At 39.5% G+C, this 13,921-nt stretch overlaps 1 protein-coding gene across 1 annotated transcript in view; it reads right to left on the bottom strand.

Annotated features, from left to right (window-relative positions):
* Positions 1-414: 414 nt before the first annotated feature.
* Positions 415-13,921, bottom strand: part of LOC135294711 (dual specificity calcium/calmodulin-dependent 3',5'-cyclic nucleotide phosphodiesterase 1C-like) — a 397,332-nt gene continuing 383,825 nt past the window's right edge. Inside the window, 3 exon segments of the mRNA XM_064410744.1 lie at positions 415-525; positions 10,066-10,186; positions 11,488-11,589. Of these exon segments, the coding sequence (XP_064266814.1) occupies positions 415-525; positions 10,066-10,186; positions 11,488-11,589 (334 nt within the window).

Raw genomic sequence — 13,921 nt, 5'->3', positions numbered from 1 at the left:
ATTTTTTAGTTTCTTGGCTTCATTGAAAAATAATGGTTTGTTTAAAGCATTGGGCAAGAAAGGTTAAAAGGAATAAAATGTTTTGTCCAGGTCATCAAAGGAACTGACATTACATTTTCATATACACCCATGACACTCATTCACATGATATTCTAATGTGTGCCCTATCTTCACAAATCACAAAATCATGGAGTAAGTGTCATAACTAGGTACTGTAGTTATTTCTGCATACTCATCAGAAGTAATTTGGTTACTGCATTGGAACCATCAGCATAAATTTAATGGCTCCTCTTTGAATTGTTGATCTGGGGAAAATGATGCCATTGTGCCTTATTTCCTCTCTTTAACATAATTCCAAATGATACCACTAGGATCTTAGTGCTACTGAGAAGATGAAGTTTTTCTTTTAAGATGCTACTTCACATGCACCAAAAGGGACATACCTATTTGAGACTGAGCAACCATAGTAGATTTCCAATCACACAGAGGAGAGAAGGGCAGCCCTACCTCTGCTTCCTTGTCACCCTGGAGAAAAAAATTGAGAAGGAATTTTAAAAAGACAAGACACACTGCATTTTTCATATATTATATCATGACTGTAAAAGCTTCTCATTTTAATTTCTTTAATTAAGTTTGGATTTTATTTAGATTGGGGTTTTTAAACATAAATTGTGGAGAATTTGAGTCTCAGTGGACCCAATGGTGTTTAATATCTTTGCAGGTGATCTGGATGATGGGATCAAGTGTGGTGAAGTTTGCTGACGGTACCAAACCAAGTGGGAAATGGAACACTTCTAAAGAAAGAGTCATCCTGCAGGTAGACCTGGATAGACTAGAAGAGTGGGCTTATGAGAATCTTACAAAGTTCAACAAGGACAAATGTAAGGGGTCACACTTGGGAAAACATAATCCAGGACCACAACACAGTCTGGGAACAATCCAGATGGGGAGCAGCTCTGTGAAAAAGGATCTGAAGGTCCTGTTGGACAATGAACTAATACAAGTGAACTCTGTGGTGCTCTGGTGAAAAAAAAAAAAAAAAACAAAACAAAAAAAAACCAACAGATTTTTGGGCTGCATCAACAAGGGCATCACCAGCAGAGATAATGAAATCATTTTTCCATGCTACTCAGCACCTGCCAGGTCACAGCTGAAATACAGTGTTCAGGTTTTGTTCTCCCATGCAAAAAAAGAGTGGATAGGTTGGAGAGGGTCAAGGGAAGCACTACAGGCATGATGAAGCCACTGGGAATCCTGTCATGTAAGAAACGGCTGAGAGAACTGCATTGTTAAGCCTTGAGAAAACTTAAAAGAGACCTTATCACCATGTTCCAGTATTTAAAGGGAGGCTACAAAAAAGATGGAGACCCCCATTTTTACAAGGAGGCACGTGGAAAGATATGGGGTAATGGATACAAGTTTCTCCTGAAGAGATTCTGATTAGACACAGGACAAAAAATTTTCACAGTGAGATCAGCCATTAAAATGATCTCCCCAGGGGGGCGGTGGATTCCCCAGCATTGGACACTCTTAAGATTCAGCTGGATAGGGTGCTGGATCATTTTATCTAGACTGTGCTTTTGCCAAGAAAGGTTGGACCAGATGATCCTTCAGGTTCCAACCTGGTATTCTATGATGCTGTGAATACAACATTTCACATTTAGATTACATTTACATTTTAAGTATGTAAGTCCAAACATGCCTACCAGCCCTCAGAAGTGAAAGTCCTTTTCTAGAATCACAAAATGGTAGAAGATCAAGTGTTATAACCTCATATTTCCCAAATTTGCAGTTTTTCAAGTCATGTGATCCAAAAGGCCCGCTAATTTAATTTAGTCTCTATATAACATTGCATTATGTTGAGAAGATATGTATAGGATGACACAGTTGCAGTACTCCCCACAGAGCATTCAAATTTAAATAGGCTGTTAAATATACTCTAAAATAATTTCTTAAATTAGCAGGTCGTTATAATTGTGCTGAACTTCTTTCCAGTGTTCTGACTAATGTCAAATAGAAGCTAAAATATTCAGGAAACGTAAGCAGAGAAAAGCTTCTGTGGGTATAAGAGATGAATTCTTATTTTTGTTAATATAACATATATAAAAGCGGTAAACATTTTTTGTTAGGATTTTGTGTGGAACAACAAGCAATAGTATCTTTCTATTGTAGAGCAATTCTGATTTATGTTAGGAGCCTGATATAAAAATATCAGGGTAAAACACAAACTAAACACAGAAATATTTCTAAGTAACATTCCTTTACTGTGTCAGCTGTATCACTCAGAAAAAACATCTCTCAATGCCAGCTCATAATTCTTCTTTTACTCCTTAGACCTTCTAAAAACCACAGTGGGTAATTATCTTGGAAAGGAAGACTTGCCTGCCTTTGTAACTGCTCAGAGAGACACTTGGTTTCTAAGCTGTTTGAGCAGCTCCCTAATGGCTTGCTAAAACACATTAGTAGAACTAATTAATTAAGGGAAGGGGTTTGCTTTAAGAGATGCTCATAGATGTTGAGTATAAAAAAACAGTTTTGTACTTAGAATCTTTCATACATACAGCAGGGTCACTTGATGTATGAAGACCTGTGTCATGTCACATCTCAAAATACTGGGAAATCAACAAAGCTGGGGATCTTTTCTAATACAGGTTAAGTCAGGCTTTATGTCTCTGAAGAACACTTAGCAGAAAGGAAAGGAAAGGGTCTGCAATAAGTGATCATAAGGAAATAAATGTCAAATCCTAGATCAAGCAGCTTCCTGACAACCATGGTTCCCTTGGCTAGTAGTAGTTCTCAATATCATGGTTTAGGGATGGTATTCTCCAATTTAGTGCTCCCACTAAAAACTTCAAAACTCACTACTTGCTCAGTCCCTGTTACCTATTTCACTCCCTCTGCAGTGAAATGTTGGAAAGGAGAATTGAAGGCATAAAAAATTATACAGATCATAACTTAAGAACAATCTATTGGAAACAGCAATGAGGTAAGAAAATAAACAGTAATAGCAGAAATATGAATAGCAAAATTGTAGAAGAGAACAGCATTCACATGCAGATGCTCAGCATGGAGCCCAACCTGACTGCTGCCATACTATCCCAACACAGAAGAAAGCCCTTCTCCCATCCCTGGAAAATAATGTGAAGTGATATACAATAGCCTCCAGGTCCTATCCATGCCTCCTCTGGCTGCTGTAAAAATAACCCTGTCCTGTTTGGAACCAGGGCAGTACCCACTCCTTATTCTATACCATTTGCATTATGCCCAGATCCTACACTTTCCAACTATATACTTATATATAGTAAAAATATATATATCTTTATGTGTTTACAAGAACTATTATAATTTTTGTAGTCAATAGCCATCCCTCCACAATGTCTGTTGAGTTCATTTAGTCCATGACTGTGGATTCTATCCTTCCTAGGTGTCTTCAAGGGCATGGGGGCTGGTGCTGTGTTGGGTGGTTGCAAGCTGTATCAGGAGCTCACAACTGATGTATCTTGAGCAGTCCATATCCACTATTTGTGGTGCTTATGGCATACAGTGGCAGTGTCACTCACAGCCAATGTTATACAATTCAACATTACAGACTGTTCTCACCCAAAAATCAAATCCCTTCAAGGTAATGTTTTCCTATCACTCTGCATTACACACCAAGTACACCCAGATCCTTGAGCAAAACAATCCCATATTTGCTTGAAGCAGGGCAAAGCTAAACTTCTCTCCAAACATATTCCTCATATGCACCACAGTGACTTTGCCCTTTTATATGGTATGTGGAGGTTTTAATTGCACAGGAGGAGCTCAATTAGCGGAGCCTCTAGTATGGATGAACCAGATGGCCTCCACAAAATGTAGATCCCAATGCTTGAATATCCACCACCTATGGCTTTCAACATGTTTTTTAAAAGCCCGTTGTACCATTCAATATTCCCAGAGGCTGGTGAATGATAGTGACTATGATATACCCACTCCATGCCACGCTTTCTGGCCCAGGTGTCTATGAGGCGATTTTTAAAATTAGTCCTGTTGTCTGACTCAATTCTTTCTGGGGTGTCATGTTGCCACAGAACTTGTTTTTCAAGGCCCAAGATGGCATTAGAGGCAGCGAGCACATCTTCAGTAGTTGTTTCCACCACTGTAAGTACATACTACTTGGTGGGTTTGAGAGAGTGTAAACAATCTCCCTGGCCTCCCTATATTTTTATTTCAACCATTGTCCCTGATACCACAGAGGCTTTATACTTGGCCTCCTTGACTGCAGTGCATATTTCATAGTTGTGGATAACCTGAGAGATAAGATCCATGGTTAAGTCCACCCTCAGTCACAAGCCCATCTCCCTGCTGCATCTCTTCCTTGATGACCTGAGGCATCATGGGCCCACCAAGCCAGAAATAATTCACCCTTATTCTGCCAGTCCAGATCCAACTGAGACACTTTAATCTTGACAGCTCAATCTACCTATCCATTGTTGCATTGCTCTTCAGTAGCCTGATTATTGGGTGCACTTGCATCTACATGACTTAGTTTTACAAGCCAGGCAGAAGTGCCTTGCCGTATTTCAGCAGTCCAGATGGGTTTACTCCACACAGCCAACTTGTCTTTTTCCATTGGTCTGTGGGCCACCCCACAGAGCATTTGTTACTATCCATAAAGCAGTGTAGATGTAGAGCGCTGGCCATTTCTCTCATTCAGAAAAAACTAAAGCCAGCTGGATATGTCACAACTCTGCAGCCCAGATCCACCTTGTCTAATTTCTGCAACTCATCACATAGAACGCCTAGATCCACCTCGTCTGATTTCTGCAACTCATCACATAGAACTCCATACAGCAGCTTTTGATTTTTGGTGTATTCCTACAATACAGAAGAACCATCAGTTCTTCTGTAGATCAGGAAGAGTGCATATCACTTTTCATTTTCTGGTAGCTGATTATATATGGTGGGAGCTTCTCAGCACATGTCATCTTTTCCTCCTCCAATAATGATGAAAGTCTAAAAGTTTTGCCTTGAGGCCAATTCATGATTTGTGATTTTGCCTTCAGGCCAATATCCCTGGGCAATTAGGGGTTTCTATTTGAGCTTTCTGAATGATCAGCACAGACCATTTAGCATGCATCTGAATGTGTGAAAAGGATTTTCCTTTTAAACATCCAGCCTAAAACAGGCTATCGGGGGGCCACAAAGAGCTGTATTTCAGTGACAATCACTTCTAAAGCAGCTAGAACTCCTTCTTCACAAACTGCCAGTACCTCTTTTTCAGGTGAGGTGTAACAGGTCTCAGATCCTTTGTATTTCAGACTCCAGAATCACAGGGGTTACCTTCAAGTCTCCCAGGGTACCTTTTGGCAGAGATTCCAGGGAGGATCATGCTCCCTGGCTGCAGTGTACAGCACATTTTTCACATATTGTCCTGTCCTAACTGGGACTATTGCTCCCAAGTAATCTCCTGTTTCATTTGTTCCAAAGCTTGTTGCTGTTCAGGACTCCACTTAAAATGTTTCTTCTTCTGGGTCATTTGTTAGAGAGGGTTTACAATCTGACTGTAATCTGGAATATGCATCGTTTTAAAACCCACAGTACTGAGGAAAGCTTGTGTTTCCTTCTTGCTGGCTGGTGGGGACATAGCTGCTATGTGTTTGACCATATCCATTGGAATGTGATATCCGTCTTGCTATTTTATTCCTAAAATCTGATGTTCCTGTGTAGGTCCCTTGACTTTGCTTTATGGCAAAATTGACCTTCAGGAGGATGTGGATTATATTCCTTTTTCCAAAAAACCCTCTCTGTTGCGTTGTGCCACACAATAATGTCATCAACATGTTGCAAATGTTCTGGAGCCCCACCCTCTTTAAGCTTAGTCTAAATCAATCCATGGCAAATAGTGGGGCTGTGCTTCCACTCCTGGGGCCATCAGTTTCAGGTGCAGGGAACACCCCTCCAGGTAAAAGCAAACTGTGGCCTGCACTCTCTTGGCAAAGAAATGGAGAAAAACACATTAGAAATGTGTACATGGTGGCACCATCTTTTTGCCTTGGACTCCAGATCATCCTTAAGTTCCAACATATCCATCACAGCAGCTCTCAGTGCTGGTGTGACTTTGTTTAGGATACAACAGTTCTCTGTCAGTCTCCACTGGACTTATGCACTGGCCATACAAGGATATTAAAGGGTGAGTGAATCTTGCTGACTACTCCTTGGCTCTCCAGTTCATGAATCATCTCATGGATGAGGGTCATGGAGCCCCGGTTGGTGCAGTATTGTTGATGATGAACTGTTGTGGTAGTGATCAGTACCTGTTGCTCTTTGACCCTCAGCAGTCCCACACCAGAAGAGTCCTCTGAGAAACCAGGCAAGGTGTTCAGCTGTCTAATTTCCTCTGTCTCCACAGCAGCTATTCCAAAAGCCCAACAATGACCTCTTGGGTTCTTTAAATACCCTCTCCTGAGTTAATCTATGCCAAGGACACACAGGGTCTCTGGGCCAATCAGAATGGGGTGTTTCTGCCTTTTGTTCCCAGTCAGGCTCACTGTAACTTCCTGTACTGTCATCTGTTGGGATCCCCCAGTCACCACAGACACAGAGATAGATTCTGTCCCTATAGATCCTGATAGCATCAGGGTACATTGTGTGCCAGTGTCAATAAAAGTCTTATACTCTTGCAGGTCTGATGCACAAAGCCATTAGATTCATACAGTCCGGTAGATCTTTCTCTTGCCTGCTGGAGGCAGAGCCCCTCTAGTTCTAGTCATAGTAGTCCTTATTAATTTCTTGTAAATACGAACTGGATGTCCTTTCAAGTGGATCAGAAGAATGGATTCCATTCCACTGTGTCCAACAACTTGCCCACTGGAAACTGGAGCAGCATTTATGCTTGAAGAATTTTCTGTGGTGGTTGTCCTTCATCTCAATTCACACACCTGTGTTGCTAGGACAGAGGTGGGTTTTCCATCCCACTGTGAGAAACAACTGCTCACTTTGAAAATTTAAAAAGGATTATTAGACCTTGACAAAAATACAACAAAAGGACTACATAAGGAAAAATTCGCAGGGCTGGGAACTGCCCTCGTGATACCACATGGCCGATTAATCTTCAAGATGGATGCTCAGTCTTTTATACCCCTGGGGTATGCATCAGCCAGCCTGGCCCCTCCCAAAGTCTTTCAGTCAGCTCTTCTTTGACATTTATCAGTGAAGACTGCTTTCTTGTAACTTGATTGGAGATCAGGTGTTGCCATGCCTCACTCCCTAAGCAATAAGCTTTTCCATTCCAAACTGCCCTATGCAAGGGGCACATATGCACACTTTCTTTCTACCTGTCCTAGACAATCCCGGCTGTCTGATGGTAACAATACAGGGGGGTGGAAAGGGAACTATGGAAAGAACAGACATCTAAACTAAAATAACATAACTATACACCACTAAAGCTTTTCTTAATATTCACACAATAGTTATCCCTTAATTGCAAGAGCCAGTCATCTCATTATCCATCTATAACACCGCTTTCTCATGTCTTCTCATGTCTTCTCTGTGGTCAAGTAAAACTGAGTGTGTGCCTTTTCTCTTGCGCCAGTCAGTGCATGTTTCCAATAGCAGAGATTGTGGCCCATACTGGAGGTTCATAGGACATTTCCCCTCTAATATCCTTGAATCTTTCAAGTCTGTCTGCAGTCAGGAAGGAAAAAAAATATTTTATATTGCCATAGTAGTTTAGTCACCTGAAGCCCTCTTTGCTATCTTTCCTTTGTTGATACCAATGCTAATGAGTTCATGTACAAAAATGGTGTGCTGCATACAAACTTCTGCCACATGGATTGTGTAAACTGGACCTGATCTGAGTCTGCAAGGGACTGCTTGTTACTTGAATCCTTATAGGTTACCTAACTCTTTCAGTTACTAGATACATTTCTCCTCAGCTTTCCCCCTGCTTGACCACACTACTAGAACATACTTGCGAGAATGAATACATTTCTCTCACACTTGATAGGAGTTGCTCCAGAGGCTAAGAGTTTCTGTTCTCTTCCTAATTCCTTTGTCAATGCCCACACCCCAAGGCAAGGATCCCAGTTGCGTGGCTTCACTACCAGAGTTAGGTACCACAACCTTGTGAACAGACCAAGCAACACTGTGACCAGTGACTCTATACATAGTAAACCTAATGCTTAGATCAAATTTGTTGCCAACACTCTGTGTCCACATCTGTTGTTACCTCAACTCTTTGAGATTGGCACCCACCACAGTGGGTGCCAAACTAGGCTGTTTTGTTTTAGGAATGGTATTCTTCAATTTAGTGGTCCCACCAAAAAACTCCAAACCATGTTCCGCTCACTGCTCACATACTCCTCTCTTCCCCTTTCCCTCCCCCTCCCCCTGCAGTGGGCTGGAGAGGACAATTGGAGGCACAAAAGGGAAAGATTAGCAATTGAAATAATAATAATAATAATAATAATAATAATAATAATAATAATAATAATAATAATAATAATCTACCGTAAACAGCATGAGATAGGAAAGTTCAAGAGAGAGGAAGTGATTCACATGCAAATGCTCAGTGAACACCACCCCAACTCATAAAACAGTCCTTCCTTCATCCCTGGAAAATAAAGTGAGATAGAATAACCTCCAGGTCCTAGCCATGCCACCTCTTGGCTGCTGCAAAAAGTAACCCTGTCTTGGCCAGAACTAGGACAGCAATTTGTGAGATGTGTGTGTGTTTTTCTTCTAATATCAAGTAGAGATGTTCTCATTGATCTAGTACTCAATAACTTCAATGAACACAAGTCTATGATTCATGGTAAGCTTAATGGCTTTCCTGAAGAGGAAATTAATACTGCATCTGAATTTGGAATTAGAATATGAGTTTTATATATAGCTTTATCTAAAAAAAACTAAGGTAGAATCTGTTGGCTGAAATTAAAATACTCTTTAAAATATATAAAATAATAGATTATCTTAATTACATTTGTAAAATAAATCAAAAATTGGAGGTTTTGTGGTCGTACATCTTAATGTGAGGTAATCTTAATTTCCTCATAACTCTTTGGCAGTAATGTATTTTAAGGCATCTAGGATTACTTTGAGATAGAAAAGCATAAATATGCACAGATTTTCCCTAAAATTCATGTTAACATCCTCCTACATGCATGAGCCTCCTGTGTGGCAAGACAGAATCAGTTGCAGGTATGAGCTATCTGCTTCCACCCAGTAAAACAATTCTTGGTTTGAAAAACAAACCAAATGACTAATTTCAAAGAAAATTTTTGAAATATCCTCATTAAAAATAAGGGATTACTGCAGTGCCTTTAAAAACAGATACCATCATTTGCAATTGTCAGAACTTTTAAAGAATTGTCATATTTTTCCCTTTTGTATTTAGATTTACTATAGAACATGGAATTATTGGACTTTGCAGGGAAAATAAGCACCTAAGTGCTAGCACTGCTCAGGTTAGCAATTCATACTGGAGAAAATTATCCTATACACTCCTTAAGTGCTCTGTTTGCTTTTACTTATTTTTTAAAAAAATCATTAAATGCCTTTTATTAACCACTTGAGAACCCTATAACCATCACACAGAGCTTAATGATTTCTCTAGATTTGTGGGTCTGTCAACAGGTGATCCACTATGAACTATAATTTTGATCAGTTCACTTCTTTTAAAGTAAGGGCAAAGTAAGCCTTTTTAACATCCATTGCAACAATGTAAGTAGAGTCCTATAAAATACGTCTACGCAAACATGGTTTTATGGTTCTAGAGTTAAGTAGAGTGACATATATTCCATCTTTTCCTAATTTGAAAGAATTATTAGCTTCCCAAATTAGAATTTCTACTCTGTAGGTAATGTTTAAATCCGTAGGGAATGAATCAACACTAACTTCCTATGCCTAAGAGGCATAAAAGCCAGTGTTAATGGTGCTAGAGAAGAAAGCTTCATACCATTTGGGAGGTTCTTAAAAACATCAGAGAAAAAGAAACATACCCATGTTAACATTTTCCTACTTCTTTAGTCAATCCTACACACTCTCTCTCTACTGCAGAAAAGAAAAGACCTTCCCTAGTTTTACCTGTCTGAAGAACTCCTCTAGTAGAGACATAGTCCAGTGATGATGGAGATCCCAGGCCTTGGCTGGATGATTGATATCTGCTGTATGTAATAACAGTGATAAGGTTTTCGGCTTGTCAATTCTGAAAATCCAAAGGATCAAAAACATTAATTGTCGGCTCTTGCAGGGAAGAATGACAAAAATCTTGCCTACAGGAAAATAAGGTAATTAGAATCCTTGACCAGGATATTTGTGAAGTGGTTTCTCTGATCATTAAATCAGACAGCTCTGAAAGACTGTCTTATTTCTCCATATGCATGATTCCTGTTTTAAAAGAGATACTAAGAAATGCAAAAAGAAATATTGCTCAGCCTTGCTCAGAAACTTTATAAGCTTACTTGTCCACACTAGCAGTCTTGAAGAGCTTCTGTGCTACCCATTTCATTGGTGCTGTATTATATGCAGTTTAGAAGAGAAAATGGTCCCTGTCATCCCACTGTAATGAACAGTGGGGATCTCTGGGGCTCTGACAAATCTAGAAAATAACTGATAAATTTTTTATTGATAGAAAACTAGTATGAATACAGAAGGGAATCCTGATTTCACAGAAAAAAAATGGTTGTGATTTCTTATGACCATAACCTAAGAGGCTAGACAAAGAACTCAGTAAATAATGCTTTCTTGGTATGGGTGCTCTTATTTTTTAATTCTGCTTTTTGGCTATCCAAAACAGTTGAAGGAGTTGTAGCTTCTGAGGAGATCAGGTGGCTAGCCACACCCTGCTCTGATACAGGTATAATACTGATATAGGTGTAGTTCTGATACAGGTATAATTCTGGTATAACTCTGTCCAGGGTGAAAAAATGACCATCACTCAAGGCAATATAGAAGGAATGTTTTGGGAAAGAGCTGTGGACAATATACTACAGCTCCCAGTGGCATACTGGGAAGAAGAAAAGGCTTTCTCCATACTGCTTCATCTGTTATTTTCTAGTCCTTCCCTCAGTGGATCTTAAGTTTTCATCTGTTCTCTGTTTATGAAGAAGGCCCCTTCTGGGCATGACAGCTGATACCATCTGCATAAGGGCAAAGTGCAAGTTATGTTCTGCAGGTCTTATAAACTTTAAGTCATACTCAATTATAGAGGTTACTCTAATGAACCATGTCCTTGATTTCCCACCAGGGAAATGCCCAATGCAGCTGGTCCCAACAATGGTGACATTTGAAAGCTTTGGGCCACCAGCACAGAATATAGATGTGCATGTATGAATGTGCCCTCCCTTCATAAGTGAATTAATTCAAAATTCACCAGCAGAAAGAAAATTGCTGTAGATATCAAAGAAAGAGAGGGCCTCTGGAGAGGTGCATTCGAAGTCAAGCACATTGGCAAAGCACCAGCTGAAAAGCAGCCCCCTCACTGCACTATGGTGTGAAATGACTCACCCTTCTGGCGGCTGCAAAGCATTCTCCATAGCTCTGATTTGTTGGAAGTGACAGGACATATCAGTAGCCAACACCATCTCAATGACTAGAGCTCTAAATTCCCTTTTGGATAGAATCACAATGAGAGCAGCAAGGAAAGAGAAGCACAAAAACCAGCATCAGACACACTCCAGTCTCTTTTGTTAACTGCAAATTATTGACAGCAATGCTTTTGTATGTAACTTTTCATTCCTTTCAGAGATGAGGAAGAGGATGAAGGATTTTCTGCAAAAATACAGAAATGGGAAGTGTGCAAATGAAGCCAGGTGGCTAATCCTTTGTAAGACAAATACTAGATGTCTTCTGAAGAGCACATTGGTATTATTATTATTTTTTCAATTAAGCATAAACTTCTTAAATTGTTTTCTTTTCTAAAGCATTCTTAGAAGGAAGGAAAAAGACTGTTTAAAGCCTCAGAATCAGGTAACTTGATTCAACTGGTCAATATGCATGTTTAAGGTTGAGTCATATGGTGGAAAATCACCACATTAAAAAATAGCTTAGTATATATGATGCATATATGAAATAAAGACCTTTGAGAACCTTGACTACTTCCCTGCTATTATTAATTCAAAATATGGCTGTATGAGATTTTGCAAAGTAAACTTGCTGTCCTGGTTTGTTTTTTTCTTTCTGGACTAGAGTTGATTTTCTTCTTAGCTGGTACAATGCTGTGTTTTGGGTTTAATATGAGAATGATGTTGATAACACATTTGATGATTTTGTTGTTGATAAGCGGTACTTACTCCAAAACACAGACTTTGGAGTTTCCGTACTCTGACAGTGAGCAGATGCACAAGAAGCTGGGGGGGAGCATAGCCAGGATAGTTGATCCAAACTGGCCAAAGGCATACTCTATATCATAGAATGTCATGCCCAATATATAAACTGGAGCCAGTGGTCATTACTTGGCAACAGAGTAGGCATCAGTCAGCAGGAGGTGAGCAATGGTATTGTTCATCACTTGTTTCTCGTGGATGTTAATTCTCTCTCTCCCATATTTTCATTACTCTTATCATAATTACCATCATCATCATCATCATGTCATCATTAGTAGTAGTAGTGTTACAACAGAAGTTTAGAATCCAGTTGAAATATCTCTGAAGATGATATGGATGTTCTTAAACAGTTTAAAATACCAGAATGTTCTGATCTAGCACACAATACAAATTTTTTTTCTCTTGCTCTCAGTTCAGTCTCTACAGATTAACAGTGGAAGAACAGCTCAAGTTTAGCATACCAGCTCAGGATTTTGAAGATTCAAATGGTTCAGCATAAATTTAAAAAAAAAATCACTACCCTCTTCCTCTCTTGCCCATAGTACCTGTGCTCAAATTCCACCCCCAGGCCACCTCTGTGTACAGGCCCAAGACTGCTGTGATTACCTAATACCATGGGTGGCACATAATGGATGCTTCATCACAACAGTTCTGCAACACTGATGCAGAACACTTGATCTTCACTGCCTATAACCACCTCCTCCCAACCCTCTCAACCCATAAGTACAATCAGTTGCATAGTTAACAGCGTCCCAAATAATTATATGATAGATGAAAAGTAACTATATTTTTTAATTATTTTTTTTTAAATTGCCAGTCCTAGTCAGTTCCCAGCAGCACAAATGTCTCTGTCAATACAACCAAGAGAGAGCAACCTAAATGCATAGAAATATACTTTTACAAGAATTTAGTGTGATAATGCTGTGGGAACAATTAATGCTGGGAAACAGAAGACTTTTCACTACATTCTCTGGACTACAACTCCATCATACTGCTCTGCATGGGCTACTTCATGTGTAGCTTATTGCAGTAGGAATGCAAAAACAAAGGGCTCTGTTCAGGCAAATGACTCAGTGATTTCAGTACAAGAATGTACCTATGCTTACAAACCCAGAGATACTACATTCCCTTTCATAAATGTAAATCTGGAACATGCACATCCTTTGACCTCTGCACATATTTCAGATCATCATTTTCTCTGAAACAGAGATGAAAAATACTCCTGAAATGGTAAAAAAATTAAAGGATTTCAGTATTGAAAAGCTCTTACTTGTCACTTCGAACAGCAGGCATCACAACAGCATATGACTTTGAAAAACAATAGGTAAAAGTTATAGGTAATGCACGAGAGATCTCAAAAGATGTAACAGTTGAGGATTATAAGTTTCTGCATTTGATAACAAGTTGATAGAATGCTGAAATTCATTACAAAGAGAATTGAAGATAGATATTTACCCATTTCTTGGTTTTGCATCTGAGTCAGATTAGAGCCTGGGATACACACAACTACAAAACTAGTTTTGCTCTGACCATCTTGAGCATTTGTTTCTGCAATCATCTTCAAAGTCTACACTACACATTATGGTGCTGTGCTGTGCATGCTGCCTAGCAGCTCT

Source organism: Passer domesticus, chromosome 1 (genome assembly GCF_036417665.1).
Source record: "Passer domesticus isolate bPasDom1 chromosome 1, bPasDom1.hap1, whole genome shotgun sequence".
Lineage (NCBI taxonomy): Eukaryota > Metazoa > Chordata > Aves > Passeriformes > Passeridae > Passer > Passer domesticus.
This window is presented reverse-complemented; position numbering and strand designations above follow the sequence as displayed.